The sequence below is a fragment of the Salmo salar genome, chromosome 27, assembly GCF_965601325.2.
Source record: "Salmo salar chromosome 27, fSalSal1, whole genome shotgun sequence".
Taxonomy (NCBI): Eukaryota; Metazoa; Chordata; class Actinopteri; order Salmoniformes; family Salmonidae; genus Salmo; species Salmo salar.
This window is the reverse complement of record NC_138317.1, coordinates 1,639,106-1,664,681: the sequence shown is the minus strand read 5'-3', so window position 1 is coordinate 1,664,681 and position 25,576 is coordinate 1,639,106. Positions and strand designations below refer to the sequence as shown.

Here is a 25,576-nt window from a genome sequence, read left to right as displayed (position 1 = left end):
AGAGAAGGATGGAGACAGACACACAGGAAACAGGGTATCAGGGCAGACTAAACCAAAATGACATGCACCCTGGTAACACGATATGGAATTAAATGACAGCTGTCTTTTGAACATCGAGGGTAAACCTGTTCACACAAGCCCCATAAGAAATCTAAGTATATTGGTTGTGTACACAGTTTATTAGGTGTTATAGCGCTGTAGTGAAATGCTTATGTTACTAGCTCCTAACAATGCAGTCGAATGTCAAAGAACTAAAATGTAAGGATGTTAAATAAAAAGCAAGAAATGAAGAATGGCAAGACGAATCCAATTAACCCAAATAGCACTGTAGCAGTATCAAAATGCAATCTATACATAAGCACACCGGGGGGACTTTACACAGGCTGAACTAAGAATATGTACAGCAGTAGATGTACTAGTGAGCTTTGTCAAGAATCCAGTATATACAGTGCATTCGTGTATACAGTGCATTCCAGAATTGCAATATAATTGACTTTTTCCACATTTTGTTACATTACAGCATTATTCTAAAATGGATTAAATACATTGTTTTCCTCAATCTACACACAACACCCCATAATGACAGTGAAAACAGGTTTTTAGAAATGTTTGCAAATGTATTAAAAATAAAAACAGATACCTTATTTACTTAAGAATTCAGACCCTTTGCTATGAGACTCGAAATTGAGTTCCGGTTTATCCTGTTTCCATTGATAATCCTTGATGTTTCTACAACTTCATTGGAGTCCACCTGTGGTAAATTCAATTGATTGGACATGATTTGGAAAGGCACACACAGAACAAAAACCAGGCCATGATGTCGAAGGAATTGTCCGTAGATCTCAGAGACACGATTGTGTCGAGGCACAGATCTGGGGAAGGGTACCAAAAAAATGGCTGCAGCATTGAAGGTCCCCAAGAACAGTGGCCTCCATTCCTAAATGGAAGCAGTGTGGAACCATCGACTCTTCCTAGAGCTGGCCGCCCGGCCAAACTGAGCAATCGGGGGAGAAGGGCCTTGGTCAGGGAGGTGACCAAGAACGCGATGGTCACTCTGACAGAGCTCCATAGTTCCTCTGTGGAGACGGGAGAGCCTTCCAGAAGGACAACCATCTCTGCAGCACTCCACCAATCAGGCCTTTATGGTAGAGTGGCCATGACAGCCCGCTTGGAGTTTGCCAAAAGGCACCTAAAGGCTCTGACCATGAGAAACAAAATTCTCTGGTCTGATGAAATCAAGATTGAACCCTTTGGCCTGAATGCCAAGCGTCACATCTGGAGGAAACCTGGCACCATCCCTACGGTGAAGCATGGTGGTGGCAGCATCACGCTATGGGGATGTCTTTCAGCGGCAGGGACTGGGAGACTAGTCAGGATCGAGGGAACGAACCGAGTAAAGTACAGCGAGATTGCTTAATGAAAACTTACTTCAGAGCACACAGGACCTCAGACTGGGGCAAAGCTTCACTTTCCAACAGGACAACGACCCTAAGCACACAGCCAAGATAACACAGGAGTGGCTTCGGGAAAAGTCTCTGAATATCCTTGAGTGGCCCGGACTTGAACCCGATCGAACATCTCTGGAGAGACCTGACAGTAGCTGTGCAGCGGCGCTCCCCATCCCACCTGACAGAGCTTGTGAGGATCTGCAGAGAAAAATAATTGGAGAAACTCCCCAAATGCAGATGTACCAAGCTTTTAGCGTCATACCCAAGAAGACTCGAGGCTGAAAAGTTCCAACAAAGTACTGAGTAAAGGATCTTTTTTTGCTTTTTCATTATGGGATATTGTGTGTAGATTGAGGGGGGGGAAAAACTATTTCATCCATTTTAGAATAAGGCTGTAATGTAAAAACAAATGTGGAAAAAGTCAAGAGGTCTGAATACTTTCCTATGCGCCGTAAATAAATATGCAGTGTATAAACAGTGTAACTAAAATGCAATGTACAGTAGTGCAAATATTAGAATAAGCCATGTTGGGGATACTGTATTTAAATACACTGTGTGGAACTGGAGTGACCAGTGGTTCACTCAACAGTCCCTCCCTGCCAATATACAGCACCCCTGTTATTGTTCGTTCTCATCGGGAGCTTGTCAAGCATGAGTAGTCTGCATTCCAGTCAGATCCTGGAAAGTTCTGAAGTCGGTCTACTAATTTGCGCTAGGATGTAGTGCACTGTACAACTTGTGGCGCCGTACCATCTGTACCTGAGCCTGAAAGAAGCAAGAGAACAAAGTTAAGGATATGCTTTTTCTTTTGCTCTATAATTGTCTCTGAAGCCATAACGTGATATGATGCGTCGAAAGACTTGTGGAAGATGTTATGTTTTTTTGCCACCGCACACAGTGCCAGAGAAAGAGTTGAGGAAAAACGAAGCACTGACTGGATTATTCTCCTATTCCTTGGTTGTCCTCCAGTCTTTGAATCTGTTCGCCTGACATTTCTCAGATGAACGTATTCTAACTGCGACACATCAGATCTCCTCAAAGACTTCCTCTCCTATCGCGCTGCTTGCTTACTTCCTCCTTTAAAGTATATCTCCCCACAGTCAAATGTTCCTATTGGTAGACCCATAGGAAGTGGTTGTGCTCAAAACCACGGCTTCTTCTCTCTTGCAGAACGTTCAACCCGGCAGACTACGCTGAGCCGACCCAGACAGAGGAGAGCTACGGCAGGGGAATTACCTGGAACAACACGGGCAACCTGGAGCCAGAGGAAGGAGCCAGTAAGAAACCCAGCTACTGCTCAGCTCCAGTCCAAAACCACCCCAACCTAGCTAGGCCTAGACACTTACTGTAGATCTACCAGATGGTGTTTTAGCAAGAGAGTGTTAGCAAAATGGTGGAAAGTCCATCTAGCTTATCTAGAGTCAGAGGAAGGAGCCATTTAAGAAACCAAGCTACTGCTTGATCAAAAACACTCAATAGACACTTCCTGGGGTCTGATGGAGCTTAATCTGCTCGTCTTGGGAATGATCTGAAGTGTACTATGATGCATGCAAGATCTATTCAGTTTTTTCTAAAGCTAGACAGCGTCAGTTAGCTTCACATTCCAGCTCAGGCTTCATCCGTACTACAAAGGTGGATATTGCTTGTCCGCCTGCTTCTAACTCTAGCAGACTTGTAACCCCGTGTGCGTGTTGCACGTGGCTAGTTGAACGCCAAACTCTTCATTGAGTTTGAAACATCAATCCATGGGCGACTCAATGCCACATTTTAATTTGTGCCAAAATCAAAATGAAATAAAAGCTATCTTGCAAATTCATCAAGCTATGGTGTGAAATAGGCTTTTAGAAGTGCCGTCTTTATTGTATTACTTATTGCTTATTAATGCACAAGCACCTTTTTCAGCTACTATCGATTTTAAAGTAATTTCATTAAGTCATAGAAAAGTTTTACTGTGTGCGAAGTTTCAAATGTGTTTTTTCATTACTAAATGTGTAATGTGACAGGTATTTTAATAGGGGTGTAGCGGTTCGGTATGTTTTGGGGTCACGTTTCGATACAGCGGGAGAAGTAAATGCCATTCACAATGTTCCTTGCATTGTCTGTTGTGACTGGATTATTATGTTGGGCTTCAAGTTTCCACTCTGATGCTGCATGTGTAACCATGTGGGAGTAAATTCCAGTTGGATGCATTCATGTGATTTGAACTCGTTGAGAAACCATATGGTGTCAACCATAAACTAAAAGTACAGCAGGGCCTAACATACGTTTTATATATCAACCACTCAGATTTTTACCAGCCAGTTGAAGCAGCAGACTAAAACTAATGTTGAAAACAACTGAGTTTATGAACAAAACAATGTAAATGGCGAAGAAAAACGAGGACAGTCTCACTTTGTAGACTTGAGTAAATTAGACCAACTTGTATACCTGTGCGCAGCTCCCCCAAAAATGTATTAGCACTTCACTCATTGCACACAGCTCTCCTGCCAGGCAGCGTTTCTGCGCGAGGGGCGATATAGGATTCATATTTCTTTGCGCAATTAGCAGCTATGAAACAAAAGCAGAAATACTTCTGCAGCATTTTTCCAGCTTGCGTATATGCTTATACTTGACTTTGGACTTTTTCGCTAATAATTGCTCTCACTGTAGAGCCCTGCAAGTTGACCACCTGCCAACGTGGCTGGTGAAATATGCAGTACATTCTTACCTGCCAATACCTAAATAATTTTGTTCATTTTATGTCCTGCTTGTAAACAAATTCAAAGTTCAAATACCACATTAATAGATTGCTTTTTATAAATGTTTTGTTGCATTTAACTGACAAATGCTGTTATAGAGACCGTTTCCTTAGTAGGTGACGTCAGAGGTCACCATGTGGGAGAAGTGGGTGCTCAGAATGATAGTTTCCCACTAGTAATTAGCAGTTTTAGGGCTGTAAAATGTGTATTTTTCACAGCCAAATGAGGTAAATTCCCAGTTGGTTACGAATGCATCATGACACTGCCTCCTTCAGTGCCAGATGCGCACTTGTGACTCTCATGAAGGGTGTTTGTCTGGAGCACTGTATATCTCCCTCTAATGTGATGGGCTGTCAATGTTAAGTAAGCGCAAAAAGCGCAACACCGGGTGCATTGGCCATTTCATTGAAAGCTTTGGTTTGCTTATATAGCGTGGGTACTACCTGCTTTGCTGAATTGGGTGTAAGAGTGAGGTTCGTAACGTGGCTCGAGCACTTTCACGAGGCAATGAAACCCCTTATTCTCAGTCACCGAGAATGGGCGCATATCTGCGGCTATAAAGAAAATATATATCAAATCAAATTGATTTAAATATCCCTTCTTACATCAGCTGATATGTCAAAGTGCTGTACAGAAACCCAGCCTAAAACCCCAAACAGCAAGCAATGCAGGTGTAGAAGCACGGTGGCTAGGAAAAACTCCCTAGAAAGGCCAAAACCTAGGAAGAAACCTAGAGAGGAACCAGGCTGAGGGGTGGGCCAGTCCTCTTCTGGCTGTGCCGGGTGGAGATTATAACAGCACATGGCCTAGATGTTCAAATGTTCATAAATGACCAGCATTGTCAAATAATAATAATCATAGTAGTTGTCGAGAGTGCAACAAGTCAACAACACAAGAGTAAGTGTCAGTTGGCTTTTTCATAGCATATATATATATATATATATATATATATATATATATATATATATATATATATATATATATTAACATGATCTACCTATCGCTATTGTATTTCTTTGGCACGGTCAGAATTGGCTGCTTGAATGCAGAGTGGAGACAATTTTGTGTTTGTCATGCACTGGTATACAGGGGTAACATTGGTGTAAATGTGTCAACATAATTGAGGTTCTGGCAGCAGCATTGGCCATTCTCATTGAGCGTGGCGACATACTGTTAACGTTTTAGCTACAACTTTCTGTCCGTTGCCGTTGTAATCTACTGGAAAGACAAAATGTTCCCAAACTGGAGATTTAAATGATGATGGAGGATCCTCCAATTCTGTTTTATCAACCCCACCATTCGCCATTGTACAGAACTAAACTCAGCAAGAAAAAGAAACGTCCTCTCACTGTCAACTGTGTTTATTTAAAGCAAACTTAACATGTGTAAATATTTGTATGAACATAACAAGATTCAACAACTGAGACATGAACTGAACAAGTTCCACAGACATGTGACTAACAGAAATGGAATAATGTGTCCCTGAACAAAGGGGGGGGGGGTCAAAATCAAAACAAACAGTCAGTATCTGGTGTGGCCACCAGCTGCATTAAGTACTGCAGTGCATCTCTTCCTCATGGACTGCACCAGATTTGCCAGTTCTTGCTGTGAGATGTTACCCCACTCTTCCACCAAGGCACCTGCAAGTTCCCGGACATTTCTGGGGGGAATGGCCCTAGCCCTCACCCTCCGATCCAACAGGTCCCAGACGTGCTCAATGGGATTGAGATCCGGGCTCTTTGCTGGCCATGGCAGAACACTGACATTCCAGTCTTGCAGGAAATCACGCACAGAACGAGCAGTATGGCTGGTGGCATTGTCATGCTGGAGGGTCATGTCAGGATGAGCCTGCAGGAAGGGTACCACATGAAGGAGGATGTCTTCCCTGTAACGCACAGCGTTGATTGCCTACAATGACAACAAGCTCAGTCTGATGATGCTGTGACACACCGCCCAAGACCATGACGGACCCTCCACCTCCAAATCCCGCTTGTTGCAATCCTGTACCTGTCCTGCAGGTGTGATGTTCGGATGTACCGATCCTGTGCAGGTGTTGTTACACGTGGTCTGCCACTGCTAGGACGATCAGCTGTCCGTCCTGTCTCCCTGTAGTGCTGTCTTAGGCGTCTCACAGTACGGACATTGCAATTTATTTCCCTGGCCACATCTGCAGTCCTCATGCCTCCTTGCAGCATGCCTAAGGCACGTTCACGCAGATGAGCAGGGACCCTGGGCATCTTTCCTTTGGTGTTTTTTAGAGTCAGTAGAAAGGCCTCTTTAGTGTCCTAAGTTTTCATAACTCTGACCTTAATTGTCTACCGTCTGTAAGCTGTTAGTGTCTTTACGACCGTTCCACTGGTGCATGTTCATTAATTGTTTATGGTTTATTGAACAAGCATGGAAAACCCTTTACAATGAAGATCTGTGAAGTTATTTGAATTTTTACGAATTATCTTTGAAAGACAGGGTCCTGAAAAAGGGCCATTTCTTTTTTTGCTGAGTTTAGTTCCCTGTTGCTCCTAACTAAAGGACTGTTTGAAATGCACCAATTAAGATTAGAATTTTGATGAAAATGTTTGCATAGGCTCTAGTTTTAACGGAATAGCCTGACATGTTATTTTCAGCTCAGATTTACTCAAGAGGCATAGGCCTACAACGCAGCGTAGGCATAGCCTATAGGTCTAGTGTTTTTATTTAGTAAAAACATTTTTATGTATTAATTTGGGTTCAGTGCGACCCGAGGTCTCAGTTCAACTGGACCAACTGGTATGAACGTGTACAGTTATACCTTTATTTTTTAATTACACAATCAGTCGTTTTCCTCAAATGAAGGGCATGATGAGGCAGTCTTTGCAAGAGGGAGGGAATCTGATTTCATTGCTCCTCAACTCACGGCTCAGACACGTCATTCAGGATAAATGGAGTTAGCCCGGAGTTAGCCTGGTTAGTTCTGAAGGATTTTTTGCTATAGAAATTAAAGGTGAGCTACTTTCGTGTTACCGGTTATCCCTAGTTGAACTGAGAGATGACCAAAGTTCTCGCTAACTCCTCAAACACGGTACGTAGTATACCCCTCTGCAATCTTGCCACAGGTCTCACCTCTCGCTTCTCCTTTCTTGTAGGGATTGAGTACACAGCGGGAGCAGAGGGAACAAATTACCAACCCAAATTTGACTCTGTCCCTAGTAAGATTGAACCACCATCTTCTGAGGCCCTAAACATCGCATCTCCTTTTCTGTTTGATGCCTGGTTGGTTTGAAACCTAATACTCAGTACAGTTTGTTTATTTCTTTACGTTCCTATAGGTGCCTGGAGGAACGCAACAGAAGAGTGGGGTACTGAGGACTGGAATGAGGACGTAAGTACCTTTTTTACTATTTCCTATTCATTGATTTGGTGGTATGCGTATTAGTTGTATGCCTTGATGTACTGTCCATATTTTGGCAGATCCTCTTTTGACCAGTTTTTTTCATATATGACACCAAAATCACATTTTATGGACATTCTGCATATTTACCCAGATGTTCAAATAAGCCTGAACACTGAACTTGGCGTTGCTTATGCCCAAATAGCTACAGATCTAACAGAGGATATCTGGTGTTACATAGGGAACACTCCTATTGAAATACTCCAGCCATCTGCTTTATTCTTCTGTTTGTAGTTTTAGGTTAATGCATTTAGTTATGGCTTGATCCCTTTAATGCTGATACACTCTGTCATTTCTCATTTTAATCATTTCTGTCTTTCTCTCTAGCTGTCAGAGACCAAGATCTTCACAGCCTCCAGTGTAGCCTCCAGTGTGGCCTCCATGCCACTCCCCCGGGAGAATGTCACCATCACTGCAGGACAGCGGTGGGCAGGCCTGATGCGGCATGCAGACACACTAACAGCCAGTCACGCTATCACACATATACAGTTGAAGTCGGAAGTTTACATACATACACTTATGTTGGGGTCATTAAGACTCGTTTTTCAACTACCCCACAAATTTCTTGTTAACAAACTATAGTTTTGGCAAGTCTGTTAAGACATCTACTTTGTGCATGACAAGTCATTTTTCCAACAATTGTTTACAGACAGATTATTTTTCTTATAATTCACTGTATCACAATTCCAGTGGGTCAAAAGTTTACATACACTAAGTTGACTGTGCCTTTAAACAGCTTGGAAAATTCCAGAAAATGATGTCATGGCTTTAGAAGCTTCTGATAGGCTATTTGAGTCAATTGGAGGTGTACCTGTGGATGTATTTCAAAGCCTACCTTCAAACTCAGTGCCTCTTTGCTTGACATCATGGGAAAATCAAAAGAAATCAGCCAAGACCTCAGAATTTTTTTTTTTAGACCTCCACAAGTCTGGTTCATCCTTGGGAGCAATTTCCCAAACGTGTGATGGTACCACGTTCATCTGTACAAACAATAGTTCGCAAGTATAAACAGTATGGGACCACGCAGCCATCATACCGCTCAGTATGGAGACGCGTTCTGTCTCCTAGAGATGGATGTACTTTGGTGCGAAAAGTGCAAATCAATCCCAGAACAACAGCAAAGGACCTTGTGAAGATGCTGGAGGAAACGGGTACAAAGGTGTCTATATCCACAGTAAAACGAGTCCTATATCGACATAAACTGAAAGACCGCTGAGCAAGGAAGAAGCCACTGCTCCAAAACCGCCATAAAAAAGCCAGACTACGGTTTGCAACTGCACATGGGGACAAAGAAAGAGAAATGGAGAAATGTCCTCTGGTCTGATGAAACAAAAATAGAACTGTTTGGCCATAATGACCATCGTTATATTTGGAGGAAAAAGGGGGAGACTTGCAAGCCGAAGAACACCATCCCAACCGTGAAGCACGGGGGTGGCAGCATCATGTTGTGGGGGTGCTTTGCTGCAGGAGGGACTGGTGCACTTCACAAAATAGATGGCATCATGAGGGAGGAAAATTCTGTGGATATATTGAAGTAACATCTCAAGACATCAGTCAGGAAGTTAAAGCCTGGTCGCAAATGGGTCTTCCAAATGGACAATGACCCCAAACATACTTCCAAAGTTGTGGCAAAATGGCTTAAGGACAACAAAGTCAAGGTATTGGAGTGGCCATCACAAAGCCCTGACCTCAATCCTACAGAACATTTGTTGGCAGAACTGAAAAGCGTGTGTGAGCAAGGAGCCTACAAACCTGACTCAGTTACACCAGCTCTGTCAGGAGGAATGGGCCAAAATTCACCCAACTTATTGTGGGAAGCTTGTGGAAGTCTACTTGAAATGTTTGATCCAAGTTAAACAATTTAAAGGCAATGCTACCAAATACTAATTGAGTGTATGTAAACTTCTGACCCACTGGGAATGTGATGAAAGAAATAAAAACTGAAATTATTCTCTACTATTATTCTGATGTTTCACATTCTTAAAATAAAGAGGTGACCCTAACTGACCTGAGACAGAGAATTTTTACTAGGATTAAATGTCAGGAATTGTGAAAAACTGAGTTTAAATGTATTTTGCTAAACTCCTCACCCACTCACTGAAAGCCATGCATTTTTTTATAAGGGTGTGTATCTTGACTCATGTCCATTTAAACCATTCGTTTTCAACACCACCAAACTGCAGTCTAGTCATATGGCCAAAGTTACTGAAAAATTCCAATTTTGTAATTCGTGCACTTCTTGTGTTATGGCTATGATTTTCAGCTCTGTATCAGGTTTCATCAACCCCAAAACGTACTATCATACATACAATTGGTTAGCTAACATGAATCAGAACATCTTTTGTGCAGACCCTGTAATAGGTTAGCATTCTGTCCAGGGGGTGTACTTGTACATCAAGCTGACTCACGCTACAGAAGCAAGAGATGAGCAACTGCCCTATGGGCCGTTCTGGCTTGGACAAGGCTAATTACTTACGATCTCTGACCTCTGTCCCCTGCAGGATTGACCTGGCTGTGCTGCTGGGGAAGACTCCCCCATCTTCCTCAGAGGCAGAGGCCCTGGGCCCCATGAAGGCCAGCCAGCCCCCCTCTCTCCCCCAGTCACTTGTCTTCAGCAACTCCAAGCAGGGTGTGCCGCTGTCACAACCCCCCTCCAGCAGCACCCCTTACAACCAGCACAGCGTGGTGAGATGGACACACACAACTGCTTCCGCTCAATTCTACAGTTTTACTGACTGTACTTAAAGTGGAACTGACCGCGTTTTAACTACTTTGCCCAAAAATATCAAATTCACAGTTTATTCTACAAAACCAAATTGAGGTTTTAAAAATAGGTTCTATTTGACTCAACATTCCACGATGTACAGTAAGGCATTGTTGGCAGAATAGATGGCTGCAGTTCAGTGCATGATTAATATCATTCACCAATACATTTCTTTGTAGTGCAGAGAATATTGCTATCTGGTTTTAAATCACAGCTGGCCTGGTACATTGTTTGCTGCCTACATTCAGGATGCACTGTTTGTTTCAATGACTCAATATTCTGGCCAAAAACCGAGGAATGTAACTAATCCTGGGAATGTCAATTAGGGCTGGGAGGTATACCGTATTGATGCACAAACTAGTTTGTTTACCTTCTGTAATGGTATTTGAATGTTTGGTTTGCTAAATGTGATACGCTGTGTGTGATGTCTATGTTTATAGTTTACTCCACTACTTGAGTCCTCTCTCTTTCTTCATGCCGCTTTCCACAAAGACCTAGCCCCTCACCCTGTCATTCAAGGAGCGCATTTGTTGTTCCACGACCACGAGACACTTGCGTTCAGTGGTCAATGCAGCACATGCAACAATGATGACAACGATGCTGTTTTCACTTTGCTTGTTAATATAAATCCACAAGCGTTCTATAATTACACTATTAGTTTGTGTTTCTTACATCTGCAAATGGCTAGTTTGTCTTAGCAAGATGGGCCTAAATCGTGTTAGCTGCTAATCGCTAGCTAATACATTTAAGTCATTTAGCAGACGCTCTTATCCAGAGCGACTTACAAATTGGTGCATTCACCTTATGATATCCAGTGGAACAACCACTTTACAATAGTGCATCTAAATCTTTTAAGGGGGGGGGGGGGTTAGAAGGATTACTTTATCCTATCCTAGGTATTCCTTAAAGAGGTGGGGTTTCAGGTGTCTCCGGAAGGTGGTGATTGACTCCGCTGTCCTGGCGTCGTGAGGGAGCTTGTTCCACCATTGGGGTGCCAAAGCAGCGAACAGTTTTGACTGGGCTGAGCGGGAACTGTGCTTCCTCAGAGGTAGGGGGGCCAGCAGGCCAGAGGTGGATGAACGCAGTGCCCTTGTTTGGGTGTAGGGCCTGATCAGAGCCTGAAGGTATGGAGGTGCCGTTCCCTTCACAGCTCCGTAGGCAATCACCATGGTCTTGTAGCGGATGCGAGCTTCAACTGGAAGCCAGTGGAGAGAGCGGAGGAGCGGGGTGACGTGAGAGAACTTGGGAAGGTTGAACACCAGACGGGCTGCGGCGTTCTGGATGAGTTGTAGGGGTTTAATGGCACAGGCAGGGAGCCCAGCCAACAGCGAGTTGCAGTAATCCAGACGGGAGATGACAAGTGCCTGGATTAGGACCTGCGCCGCTTCCTGTGTGAGGCAGGGTCGTACTCTGCGAATGTTGTAGAGCATGAACCTACAGGATCGGGTCACCGCCTTGATGTTAGTGGAGAACGACAGGGTGTTGTCCAGGATCACGCCAAGGTTCTTAGCACTCTGGGAGGAGGACACAAGGGAGTTGTCAACCGTGATGGCGAGATCATGGAACTATAATATAGTACTATATAATAAATGTAGTACTGAGTCAGAGCAAATGTAGCTAGCTAATACAGTCTGATAATACCAGTGATGGTGTAGACCTAAATCACCATGTTTGTGCAACAATATCTTCTAAATCAAAGAGGAATATGCATTGCATGAATGTTAGCTACATGAATAGCTAAGAGAGAACATTCAATGTAGCCAAATATTACAGGGTCTCCTAGGAAACACTTGTCAACAGTTTGGTTGCTACCCTGTCACAATAACTATACACTGGCATTTTCATTCGTTGTCATGTCAGACTGTATTCAAAGTTCCCACTTTTAAATTCTAACTATAGATTTAGAGTAATTCCATTTCCATGATTTCTACAGTTCACCCAAGTGTTTTGCTCAAATCGCAATTGCAACATTTGGTTAAAAATAAGACCGAGATGTTTGCCCATATCGTGCAGCCCTACGTGACAGTGTGAAAATGATCTCAAATGAGTCCAGGAAATGCAGAGATTGATAATGCTGAAGATAATTGTTGGTTGAATTTAACTGTATAAAACAATCGGAATAGAGAAAGACCCATTGAAATGACTTAATATTAATAAAACATAATATTGTATTTTATTTTTTATACCTGACATGATATTTTGGCCATATCGCCCAGCCTTAATGTCAATACAATCAAACTAGCAAGGGCAATGATCACAAGTCAGTCATAATGTGGCTAATAGGCTAGCGTATCTATTTATGGAGCAAGCTAAAAACACAAAGCCTAACGATAGCTAGCTTCTAGGAGGATGTCATTGGAGCAGTTGGTGAGTGACTGACTGACTTTCTCCCCTCTCAACATTTTTCGCTGGCTACACAGCTAGAGATGCAGGTGTCATTTGGTTAGCTAGGTTAGCTAGCCAGAAATGTGAATCACTATGCTGAACCTGAACGACTGTTATCCAGTTAGCCAGAGTCAATTTGTGAATGTAAGATATGCTATCAACTCCGATTTCAGAGCACTCTCATTTGTGTGCCAGAGTGCAGAATAACTGATGAATTTACGAACGTGCAACACCTGCAGAATATGACTGGTGTCAGTAAACAGGCAAAATAGAAAAGTTATGGTTTGTCACGAACGCTCCAGATAACAACATGTAAACAGCCTAACCAGCTCTGCTATGGGAAGTAAAATGGTCAGAGTGAGGTGTTCTCTCATTTGTGTCTGGAAGTAACAAGCTAGCCAACTTTAGCCAGTTAGCTTGGGTGCTTGGTTGGGATAAGAATGCATTAGCAGGCAAGCTGCAGAAGGAAGAGCAGGCTACTTACTATTTATTCCCCATTGTTTATTAGTGCAGTTGTGACGGCCCACTAGCAGAAAAAGTTTGATGGTTTATCTAATGTTCCTTCGTTAGATTTTAGCTCATCTTCCTCTGGCTAGCATTAGTTGTTGATCTTGTTGGCCTGCCTTTTTATGGCTGTTTGATCAATAGGACTTGTAAAGTTCCCAAATGTAAGAGGACTCCCGTGCTATTTACATACAGTACCAGTCAAATGTTTGGACAACTATTCATTCAAGGGTTTTTCTTTATTTTGATTATAGACATCAAATCTATGAATTAACACATATGGAATCACGTAGTAACCAAAAAAGTGTTAAACAAATCCAAATATTTTATATTTTTGACTCTTTGACTTTGCACACTCTTGGCATTCTCTAAACCAGCTTCACCTGGAATGCTTTTCCAACAGTCTTGAAGGAGTTCCCACATATGCAAAGCACTTGTTTGGCTACTTTTCTTTCACTCTGCGGTCCGACTCATCCCAATCATCTCAATTGGGTTGAGGTCGGGTGATTGTGGAGGCCAGGTCATCTGAAGCAGCACTCCTTCTTGGTCAAATTGGCCTTACACAGTCCGGAGGTGTGTTGAGTCATTGTCCTGTTGAAAACTAATTATATTCCCACTAAGCGCAAACCAGATGGGATGGCGTATCGCTGTAGAATGCTGTGTTAGCCATGCTGGTTAAGTGTGCCTTGAATTCTAAATAAATCACTGACAGTGTCACCAGTAAAGCGCCATCACACCTCCTCCATGCTTCACGATGGGAACCACACATGCAGAGATCATCCGTTCACCTACTCTGCGTCTCATAAAGAAACGGCGGTTGGAACCAAAAATCTCAAATTTGGGCTCAGCAGACCAAAGGACAGATTTACACCGGTCTAATGTCCATTGCTCGTGTTTCTTGGCCCAAGCAAGTCACTTCTTATTTGTGTCCTTTAGTGGTTTCTTTGCAGCAAATGCCTGATTCATGCAGTCTCCTCTGAACAGTTGATGTTGCGATGTCTGTTACTTGAATTCTGTGAAGCATTTATTTGGGCTGATTTCTGAGGCTGGTATCTCTAATGAACTTATCCTCTGCAGCAAAGGTAATTCTGGATCTTCCTTTCCTGTGGTGGTCCTCGTGAGAGCCAGTTTCATCATAGCGCTTGATGGTTTTTGCAACTGCACTTGAAGAACGTTCAAAGTTCTTGAAATTTAACTGACCATGTCTTAAAGTAATGATGGAATGTCGTTTCTCTTTGCTTATTTGAGCTGTTCTTGCCATAATATGGACTTGGTCTTTTACCAAATAGGGCTATCTTCTGTATACCACCCGTACCTTGTCACAACACAACTGATTGGCTCAAACGCTTTAAGGATAGAAATTCCACAAATAAAATTAACAAATTCCACCTGTTAATTGAAATGCATTCCAGGTGACTACCTCATGAAGCTGGTTGAGAGAATCCAAGTGTGTGCAAAGCTGTTATCAAGGCAATGGGTGGCTACTTTGAAGAATCTCAAATATTAAATGGATTTTGATTTGTTTAACACTTTTTTATTTACTATATGATTACATATGTGTTATAGTTTCATAGTTTTGATGTCTTCTATAATGAAGAAAATAGTGAAAATAAAGAAAAACCCTTGAATGAATATGTGTCAACTTTTGACTGGTACTATATTTGCAGAAATCCGTTAAGGTGTATTTGGTGGCTTTTGCCGAATGCGTTCTAATCTAAAGTTGTGCTGTTGCAACTGCCTGTAAAGACACAGTCCCGTTCAAAGTGAATGATGGCAGGCCCGTGTGGCAAATGGCGTGTTTTATAAAGGCCTACTGTAGCTCTGATTTGGCTTTGGTGCACCGGTCTGCATAGACTTCGGTCATGGACGAGACAAATGTTTTTATTAGGTTTTATTTACTGCAGTGTCTATTAATTGTCCAATCGCATGGCCGCTTTCCCATTCTATATTAATGTTCACAAATGCCTTACGATATGTAATTCCCAAACATTCTAAGAATTTTTGAAAATGTGAAAATGACCAAGTGCTCGCTTGTCAGAAAATGTAAAACAAAATGTAATTCTTCCTGGGAGTATATACAGTGCATTCGGAAAGTATTCAGACCCCTTTACTGTCCACATTTTGTTATGTTACAGCCTTATTTTAAACTGGATTAAATAAAACATGTTCGTCATCAATCTACACACAATACCCCAAAATGACAAAGCGAAAACAGTTTTTTTATGTTTGCAAATTCATTCCAAATAAAAAAACATACCTTATTTACATAAGTATTCAGACCCTTTGCCATGAGACTCGAAATTGAGGACAGGGGCATCCTGTTTTCATTGATCATCCTTGATGTTTCTACTTGATTGGAGTGCATGTCAGAGAAAACACCAAGCCATGAGGTCGAAGGAGATGTCCGTAGAGATTCGAGACAGAATTGCGTCAAGGCACAGATCTGGGGAAGGGTACCAAAACTGCAGCATTGAAGGTCCCCAATAACACAGTGGCCTCCATTCTTAAATGGAAGAAGTATGGAACCACCAAGACTCTTCCTAGAGCTGGCTGCATGGCCAAACTGAGCATTTGTGGGTGAAGGGCCTTGGTCACGGAGGTGACCGAGAAAGATGATGGGAGTAAAGTACAGAGAGATCCTTAATAAAAACCTGCTTCAGAGCGCTCAGGTAAACATACTGGGGTGAAGCTTCACTTTTCAACAGGACAACAACACTAAGCACACAGCCAAGTCAATGCAGGAGTCTCTGAATGCCGTTGAGTGGCCCAGCCAGAGCCTGGACTTAGCTGTGCAGCGACGCTCCCCATCCAGCCTGACAGAGCTTGAGCGGATCTGCAGAGAAGAATGGGAGAAACTTCACAAATATAGTGTGCAAAGCTTGTAGTGTCCTACCCAAGAAGACTCGAGGCTGTAATCGCTGCTAAAGGTGCTGCAACAATATACTGAGTAAAGGGTCTGAATAATTTAAATGTACTATTTCTGTAGATTGTACATTTGCTATAATTTCTAAACTTTTTTTCTTTGTCATGGGGTATTGTGTGTAGATTGAGGGGGAAAAAACAATTTAAGTGGAAAAAGTCAAGGTGTCTGACTACTTTCCGAATGCACTGTATGAACAGATTTGAATAAGACTTAAAGTTGCTAAAATCCAGTCAGTTCCACTTTAAGTGTTCTAGCAATATACCAGCACAGCTGTTCTATTATGTTTCACACTCATTCCTAAAACTTGCAGAATGTCAGTTCCTCCTCTTTTGTTCCCATTGCAGGTGAGCATGCTAAGCAAGGGCTTCGGTGAAGTAGGGGACCCTAAAGGAGGCAGCACAGGGACGACCAGCGGCTCCCAGTTCTTGGAGCAGTTTAAGACTGCCCAGGCCTTGGCTCAGCTGGCTGCCCAGCACTCCCAAACAGGACAGCCTGCCCCCTCCTCCTGGGACACCAGCCCTGCAGCGCTGGGCCAGTATGGTAAGAGGACACTCAGGGAGATACCGGGACAATAGAGGCAGTTTGGATGGTTGTCAAGTAAAGTAGGGGGTGTACATAGAGGCTAGACTGACTTGGGTTTGCAGAGAGTTAGAAATGCCTACATGACTGGTATTTCTGTTTATGAAGAGGACACATCTTAATTGCCCTATGCAAGGTTCAGAATCAGATATTTGTTTTAAGCTTATAGCTATCAGGTGTATCCCCTACCTTCCTTTCTCTGATCACCCCCCAGACATGAACGCCCAGCCGGAGCCTGCGGCCCATAGCCCCTTCACAAAGCGCCAGCCCTACCAATCCACCTCCGTGTTGGATGCCTTCCTCCCCCCTTCCGTCTCCTCCTCCCTGCCCCCACAGAGCACCCCCTCGTCCCTCATGGCGCCCCCCGTGTCCTCCCTCCCCAAAATGGCAGTGCCCCCCCTTGGGCAGCAGGTGTCCCCTAGCTCGCCGGACGCCCAGGGCTCCAGCCCCCTGCCATTGCAGCAGCACAAGCTCAAGCAGCAGAAGAAGAGGACCTCCATCACCACCAAGGTAACAGCTCAACACTGATACAAAGACATACAAGGACGATGTAAAGAGAGTGAATGGCCGGTCATGCTGCGCCCAGCTTCTAATTATTTTCCTCAGGTAACACTAGCTCACTCGCAGCAAACAGTGAGCACAAATTCACTTTACTTTCAGCACTCTTTGCCTAACCCCTATGTATCCCTACCTCTCCCTACTTTTTCATAACTTAATTTCCTTGCTTTCCCTGACATCAACCATATATGTTTATTATATTTTATTCCAGATCCCAGCGACGCCGGTGGAGATGCCTGGCTCGGCAGACATCTCTGGGCTCAACCTGCAGTTTGGAGCGCTGCAGTTTGGCTCTGAACCCGTGCTCCAGGAGTACGACATCATCCCCGCCACCACCTCACCAGGCTGCCAGGTTCAGAACTGCCTCTACACAAGCCCCAGCAGGTGAGCACTCATCTCAGTCATACCAGACACAGCACAATTTGTGTAAGATGGGGTCTTGTACAACTATAACACCACAAACAGACCCATGTGAAGCATCTCTTATCACTTGGCTCCACTTGTGCTTTGAGACTGGACTCCTTCTCCTTTCTCAAAGTAGCCTTTGGCTTTATATAATCTCCTTGCTTTTCCTCCAGTGAGGCAACTCCCTCCCTGTCCAACCCCAGTCAGATGGACATGTATGACCAGAGGGCTCCTCAGGCCCGGCGCTACCCCACCGTCTCGTCCCCGCAGAAAGACATTGAGGTGAGCCTCCATTCATTGCGCCGTTCATATCGCTATGCCTCCTTGAGATTCATTCCTCCATTCATATTGCATTTATTCCTAGATAAATTCAAAATAAATTGCTCTGTTCACTTTTCTTTGAACAGCTCCCTCTGTTACTGAATGGACTGTTGCTATGGAAATGTCTCCCCTATGTTACTGTACCCTAACAAGCCCACTTGAACTTGTTTTTTCAGAATGGATTCAGTTCAGTACATACGCAATCTGTAGAAGGTGAGTCATTTTGGTAGTTGTGTGGGTTTGCAGTGAAGGAAGTCTGAATATATGGTTATTATGGCCGTCCTGGCAACTGTGTGAAGTGGTACTCCGCTACCATGCATTTCCTGGATGTAGGTTAAGTACTCTGGAACCATGGCCCGTTATTTTGTGGTCCTCTGTTAGTATTTTATGGCTATTCATTCAAAGTAACCCTTAAAGAGGAAACAGCTTGGACTGGCAATCTATGGACAATCTCCCCAATCAGACAGTCTGTGTATTGTAGAGCTGTCGTCCATCTGGGTTGGCACTAATTCCAGAATCCATCTCTCCCTCCATCTTGTCTCTGTTCAGTCTGCCCAGCTACAGCAGGATCTGCAGTGTCTGTGAAGTCAGCCTCTGATTCGGCCGCACCCGCGTCAGTCTCCATGGTTACACTGACGGACAGTGGCTCAGGGCCTGCCTCCTTGTTGACCACATCAAAGCAGTCGTCGCTCAGTGCTCTGGGGCACAATGAAGACCTGCCCCCGAATACCATGCCTCAGCACAGCAAGTAAGAGGGTACCCTGGATGGTTTGAATGAAGGGCTTGAGTGTCATTTTTATATAAATATATACTCCCGTTTTTTCAGCTTTCATATTTCAGAAATATTTCATGGCTTACAATATCAGAACTTCATACAGTCATATCTTTAGATGGGTCATGTACATTTATATATTTTTAGAAGGAAGTGCTTGGTCCCAGGGACCCAAAAGGGTGCACCACCCTCATACACCCAACCCCAATGAGAGATTTGATGAGTCCCGAGGGCCAGCACCAGCTGAGGTATACGGACAGATATGGTAGCAGATTCTCAGCTCTACCAAGCCATCCACACAATGAGTGCAAATGACAACAAAAGCAACGTCAGTCAGTCAATCAATTTACAAGTCGAAAGGAGGGCCTGGCATTTGTAGGTCTATGAAGGACCCCCCAGGTGGAATGAAATACATCATTTCCTTAATATATTATATATTTTTTCTAGTTTTAAAAAGTGAATTAAATGCTGCATGTTTTTCCACTCAAGAATTTGTCTCTTGGCAAGGATAGTAGAGAAAGCAATTGCAGCTTGCACTGGCCTGGACAGCATTAAACCAGTAGGTGGTAGACCCAAAAGGTACCACCAAATCAAATTTTATTTGTCACATGTGCCGAGTACATTTGTAGACCTTACCGTGAAATGCTTACTTACTAGTCCTTAACCAACAATGTGGTTTTAAGAAAATTATTTACTAAATAAACTGAAGTAAAAAAATTCAAGAGCAACAATAAAATAACAACGTGGCTATTAACAGGGGGTACCGGTACCGCGTCAATGTGCAGGAGTACAGGTTTGTCAAGGTAATTGAGGTAATATGTACATGTAGGTGGGGGTAAAGTGACTATGCATAGATAATAAACAGCGGACCTAGACTTGGCGCTCCAGTGCCACTTGCGCCAAGTCTGGTATAGAGGTCCTGGATGGCAGGAAGCTTGGCCCCAGTGATGTATTGGGCCGTATGCACTACCCTCTGTAGCGCCTTGGGGTCGGAGGCCGAGCAGTTGCCATTCCAGGCGGTGATGCAACCAGTCAGGATGCTCTTGACGGTAAAGCTGTAGAACTTTTTGAGGATCTGAGGACCCATGCCAAATCTTTTCAGTCTCCTGAGGGGGAATGGGCGTTGTCGTGCCCTCTTCACGACTGTCTTGGGGTGTTTGGACCATGATAGTTTGTTGGTGATGTGGACACCAAGGAACTTGAAGCTTTCAACCAGCTCTACTACAGCCCTGTCGATGGGAATGGGGGCGTGCTTGGCCCTCCTTAACCTGTAGTCCACAATCTTCTCCTTTGTCTTGATCACGTTGAGGGAGAGGTTGATGTCTTGGCACCAGGTCTCTGACCAGGTCTCTTTAAACCTCCCTATAGGCTGTCTCATCGTTGTCGGTGATCAGGCCTACCACTGTTGTGTTGTCGGCAAATGATGGTGTTGGAGTCGTGCTTGGCCACGCAGCCATGGGTGAACAGGGAGTACAGAAGGGGACTGAGCACGCACCCCTGAGTGTTCCCCATGTTGAGGATCAGCATGGCAGATGTGTTGTTGTCTACTCTTACCACCTGTGGTAGCCCGTCAGGAAATCCATGATCCAGTTGCAGAGGGAGATGTTTAATCCCAGGTTCCTTAGTTTAGTGATGAGCTTTGAGGGCACTATGATGTTGAATGCTGAGCTGTAGCCAATGAACAGCATTCTCACAAGTATTACTTTTTTCCAGGTGGGAAAGGGCAGTGCAATAGAGTGCGTCATCTGTGGATCTTTTGGGGTGGTATGCAAATTGGAGTGGGTCTAGGGATTCTGGGATGATGATGTTGATGTGAGCCATGACCACCCTTTCAAAGCATTTCATGGAAATAAACGTGAGTGCTACGGGTCAGTAGTCATTTAGGCTGGTTACCTTGGTGTTCTTGGGCACAGGGACTATGGTGGTCTGCTTGAAACGTAGGTATTACAGACTCAGTCAGGGACAGGTTGAAAATTAGAGGTCGACCGATTAATCGGGGCCGATTTCAAGTTTTCATAACAATCGGTATTTTTCGCCACCGATTTGCCAAATTATTTATTTATTTATTATTATTATTGTTATTATTCTTTTTTAAACCTTTATTTAACTAGGCAAGTCAGTTAAAGAACACATTCTTATTTTCAATGATGGCCTAGGAACGGTGGGTTAACTGCCTTGTTCAGTGAATGCAACACTCTCCACACCTTAGCACACATCGTTAGACCGCTGTGCCACTTGGAAAGTCAATTAGGCTATTCTAAGAATTGGAAGCAGAGAACAATTGAAAGCGGCAGCTCTAGCCGTTTTATTTTACTACACTTCCATTTTTATAATGTTATTTGAGGATTTATTTTAAAGCTGGCTTTAGGCCTAAAAACAAACTGCTAACTGCTAGCCTCCGGGCCCAAAACCACCTGTCTCTCATGGCTTCGCTCACCCCTGGATGTACCACCTGCCAGTATCTGAGCCAGAGAGTCGCTGAGCTGGAGGGGAGAGTATCTGTCTTGCGCCAGATCAAGGAGGACGAAGAACTCCTGGACTCCATGGTTGCACAAACCACCTCCAAAATCGACGACGACACCTGCCCCTGGCTCGGCACATCAACTTTTGGGGAGCCTGTAAAGGAGAAACTCCATTCGGTTCCCTTAAACGAGCCATGGCCCAGGCTAGGAGCTAAACCGAAGGGCCTGGTCTGTTCCACCCCTTCTGCTCCGCCCCAGGATGCCTGGATTGCTGTCCGGGGAGTAAAGCACTCCAGGAAACGGAATCCATCAAATGTTTCGGAGATGCTACAATTGGGGAGAAGATTCGAGGTCCTGGAAGACCTGGAAGTGCATTCCAATCATACTGTACAGGGTCCCTCCGCTACATCTCTACTGCTGCCGTCTCACTCTCAGGTGGAAGTGCCCAAGCATACTCATCTGCGCTCCTTGCCCGCCGCTAGGTCGTCAGACTCAGCTGCTAGCCCCCCTCAACCTGCTAGGAGGCAGATCACCCGGGAGAGGCCCTGTCATTTACCCAGTAACCCCATCTGTAGTCCTTCCGTTCTCGTGGTGGGTTCATCCATGGTCCGAAACGTTTCCATCCGGAAAGCTGAGACCTTCTGCTACCCTGGCGCTAGGATCCCTGACCTAAATTCCATGCTCCCGCTACTTATTAGCAAGCACTCCGCCGCTTCAACTGTCATTGTCCATGTTGGGTCTAATGACATTAAACTCCAGCAGTCAGAGAAATTGAGAGACGATTTTAAAACATTGATAAATACGCTGCTGGAATCTGGGAAGCAGTGCGTTGTTTCCGGTCCATTTCCATCCCCACGCTACACGGATATGGTTTTTAGTCGTATACGCCAATTACACACCTGGCTTAAGGGATACTGCTGCACGATGGGAATTCCATTTGTGGATAACTTTGCAGCTTTTACAGACCGACCAGGTCTATTTCTTCGGGACAATTTACATCTTAACAGGTATGGCTCCAGCATCCTCTCCACCAACATGTCTCTTACTCTTGCCTCATGTAGAGCCTCTGATACCTGACGTTGTGTATTTTCGGGGGTTGACTTTTGGGATTGTACGCTCCCCTATCAGACTACGTTCAATGCTCCTCTCCCAGTTTCATTAATTAGTCCCTCAATTGCAAATATGGAACAAACTACAGTTAACAACCTTTCTGCAATTCCTAGATTATTGTCCAATCACTGTATTGCGAATACTACTCACATGCAGAGAGGTATTGTTAGTAGTAATCTTGTCCCCATAAAATTGAGCTCTGTCAATAGCTCGAAAATGGTTTATTGCTCATCCAGTGCAGCTTCAGGTGCTACCTTGGATACTCCATCTGATATGAATTCCTGTATCAATGGCATTGGAATAATTCATTTGAATGCTAGAAGCCTGATACAAAAGTTGGACTTTATTGAAATTTTGGTGTCTCAATCAAATGTTTACGTATTGGTTGTATCTGAATCGTGGCTGTGTGATTCTGTGCCTGATTCAGATGTTCAGTTGATTGGGTACAATATTTATAGAGCTGATAGAGTTGATAGAGGTGGTGGTATCACGATTTATGTAAAATGCTGCTTAAATGTTTCTGTGTCCATATCAACCTCTGTCCCAAAGCAATATGAATGTCTAGTTTTAAATTTGGTACTTGGTAATAGTGCTCGTTTAACTCTAGGAGGGGTATATCGCCCCCCCTCAGCTCCTCCTTGTACTCTATGCAAATTATCTGATATACTGTCTAATTATGCAAACTCTGAATTACTGATTTTGGGAGATTTTAACCTGGATTGGCTTTCACCAGTATCCGATAAATTAAAAGACATTTGTACTGAGCTAAATCTAACTCAGCTGATAACTAAACCAACCCGTCCCAACTTTAAGAACCCAGTCAAATCTACTCTACTAGACATTATTCTAACAAACACCCCCCCATAAATACACAGCCAGTGGGGTTTTTGCAAATTATATCAGTGACCACTGCCCTATTGCTTGTATTAGAGATACCAGGCTGAAACACTCTGATCCCTGTATAATCTCTAAGAGAAATTATAAACATTTCTCACAGCAAGCTTTTACCCTTGACTTATATCACTCTGAGTTTTTATCCACTTGCTGCTTTCTGGACCCGGTTTTAGCCCTTGCTTTTTTCTCTTCTATTGTTACCTCTATGTCTGATAAACATGCCCCGCTTAAGAATCACAGAGTAAGAAACCGAACCAGTTCTTGGTTCTCTCCTGAATTGTCAGGTATTTTCCTGCAAAAGAATCGGGCCTGGCCCTTGGCGAGGAAAACAGGTACTCCAGCTGATTGGCTGTTTTTTAGGCAATTGAGAAATAAATGTACTGCAGCTGTCAAAAAGGCAAAATCAAATTACTTCCTTAATGATATGACAGATTCTGCAGGAGATCCTGCAAAATTCTGGAAAACCGTTAATTCACTGAAACGGGGGAATTCTGCTGTTTCTCTTCCTAAGCAAATTACCTCAGATTCCTGTATCCTAAGTGAAAAAAAAAGATATTTGTGATGCTTTTAATAAGCATTTCATCTCTGCTGGTTTTTTATTTGAAAGGAAAAGTGGCCATTGTGGCACTGGCCAGTTAGTTGATTTTTCGTCTTGCTTTTCAACCGTTACTCTGAAAAATGGTAACCCTGTTTTTAGTTTCCAGAAAATAACCGAAGCAGAGGTTCTAGCTGCCCTGTGTGCCACTGATACTAAGAAATCCTTAGGCGCTGACCTATCATTGCTGGTTCAGTGACACACATTTTTAATCTAACATTAAGCACAGGAATTATCCCTAAGGTGTGGAAAGCAGCTTTTGTTCTGCCATTACATAAGGGAGGTGACGGTAGTGATTTGGATAACTATCGACCCATCTCTAGGCTCCCTTGTCTGGCAAAGATCCTAGAATCTATAGTCAACAAACAGTTAGTCTTTTCTTTCTGCTAACAGTATTCTTAGCACCAATCAATCTGGTTTTAGATCTAAACACAGTACCACATCGGCCACTATGCTTGTTGTAAATGATATTGCAAATGCCTTAGATGATAGAAAGCACTGTGCTGCGTTGTTTGTAGATTTGTCAAAAGCTTTTGACACTGTAGACCATGCTATCCTTTTGAGTAAGCTGTCATCTATAGGAGAGGGCACTGATGCCTGCCGATGGTTTTATGACTATCTTAAAGATAGAACTCAGGCCGTCATGGTCGACGGGGTCAAGTCTGACTCCTTACAGTTACTTAAAGGGGTGCCTCAGGGTTCAATAATTGGCCCACTATTGTTCTCACTTTATATAAACAACATTGGTGATGATGTCAAATATTGTAAATTCCATTTATATGCAGATGACACAGTGATGTACTCTATTGCTCCAACAGCGGACCAAGCTTTAATGCAGTTGGAGTCTGATTTTAGGATACTACAGGGGTCTCTTTTACAGCTTAAACTTGTTTTAAACGCTAAGAAAACAAATGTAATGTTTTTTTCTAGGTCTAAACTCTCGGTTAGAAACACTTTTGTAATCACTAGCTTGGATGGTACTCAAATCAAACAGGTCTCTGCATATAAATATTTAGGGGTATGGTTAGATGATAAGCTTTCTTTTAAAAAACATGTTACTGAATTGGGAAAAAAGCTCAAATTCAAGATAGGGTTCCTTTACAGAAACAGGGCTTGTCTGTCCTTTGTAAATAGAAAACAAATTGTGCAGGCTACTTTTATGTCCGTTTTAGATTATGGTGATATTATCTATATGCATGCATCGGCAAACACATTAAAACCACTGGATGCTATTTACCATTGTGCACTCAGGTTTATCACGGGTGATAGTTACAAAACTCATCACTGTATCCTATATCAACATGTGGGTTGGGCCTCTCTATCTGTGAGGCGAGAGCAACATGCTCTCTTGTTTATTTATAAAGCGCTTCTTTTAAAACTACCTCCATATATATCATCATTAATTTCCACTAGATATACACATTTTAAAACCAGATCACAGATGTGGATTACATTAGAGACTCCTGCGGTCTCCACAGAGTTGGGTAGGACTGCCTTTAGTTCCTTTGCGCCTTAATTATGGAACATACTGCAGATCCAACTTAAGTTAGACACTCTGGTGTCCCTTGCCCATTTAAAAAATGTTATGGAGGATCAATATGATGTTGTCTGTGATTGTTTCTGTTGAAGTGTGTCTTTGTTTTGTATGTTTGAAATGTTCTTGTCTGTATGCCTAAAACTGTACATGTCAA

General features: G+C 43.4%; 1 protein-coding gene across 15 annotated transcripts in view; it reads left to right on the top strand.

Annotated features, from left to right (window-relative positions):
• ubap2l (ubiquitin associated protein 2-like) overlaps window positions 1-25,576 on the top strand; it is a 92,074-nt gene that overhangs the window by 39,258 nt on the left and 27,240 nt on the right. For 12 of the 15 annotated variants that reach the window (XM_082970299.1, XM_082970295.1, XM_082970304.1 and 9 more), the window contains 11 exons: window positions 2,619-2,725; window positions 7,309-7,371; window positions 7,492-7,544; window positions 7,941-8,038; window positions 10,115-10,298; window positions 16,534-16,729; window positions 16,983-17,278; window positions 17,538-17,710; window positions 17,905-18,013; window positions 18,229-18,265; window positions 18,602-18,800. In XM_082970299.1, the coding sequence (XP_082826425.1) occupies window positions 2,619-2,725; window positions 7,309-7,371; window positions 7,492-7,544; window positions 7,941-8,038; window positions 10,115-10,298; window positions 16,534-16,729; window positions 16,983-17,278; window positions 17,538-17,710; window positions 17,905-18,013; window positions 18,229-18,265; window positions 18,602-18,800 (1,515 nt within the window). The remainder of the gene's footprint in view (window positions 1-2,618; window positions 2,726-7,308; window positions 7,372-7,491; window positions 7,545-7,940; window positions 8,039-10,114; window positions 10,299-16,533; window positions 16,730-16,982; window positions 17,279-17,537; window positions 17,711-17,904; window positions 18,014-18,228; window positions 18,266-18,601; window positions 18,801-25,576) is intronic. The other 3 variants (XM_082970305.1, XM_082970300.1, XM_082970297.1) reach the window with 1 other exon arrangement.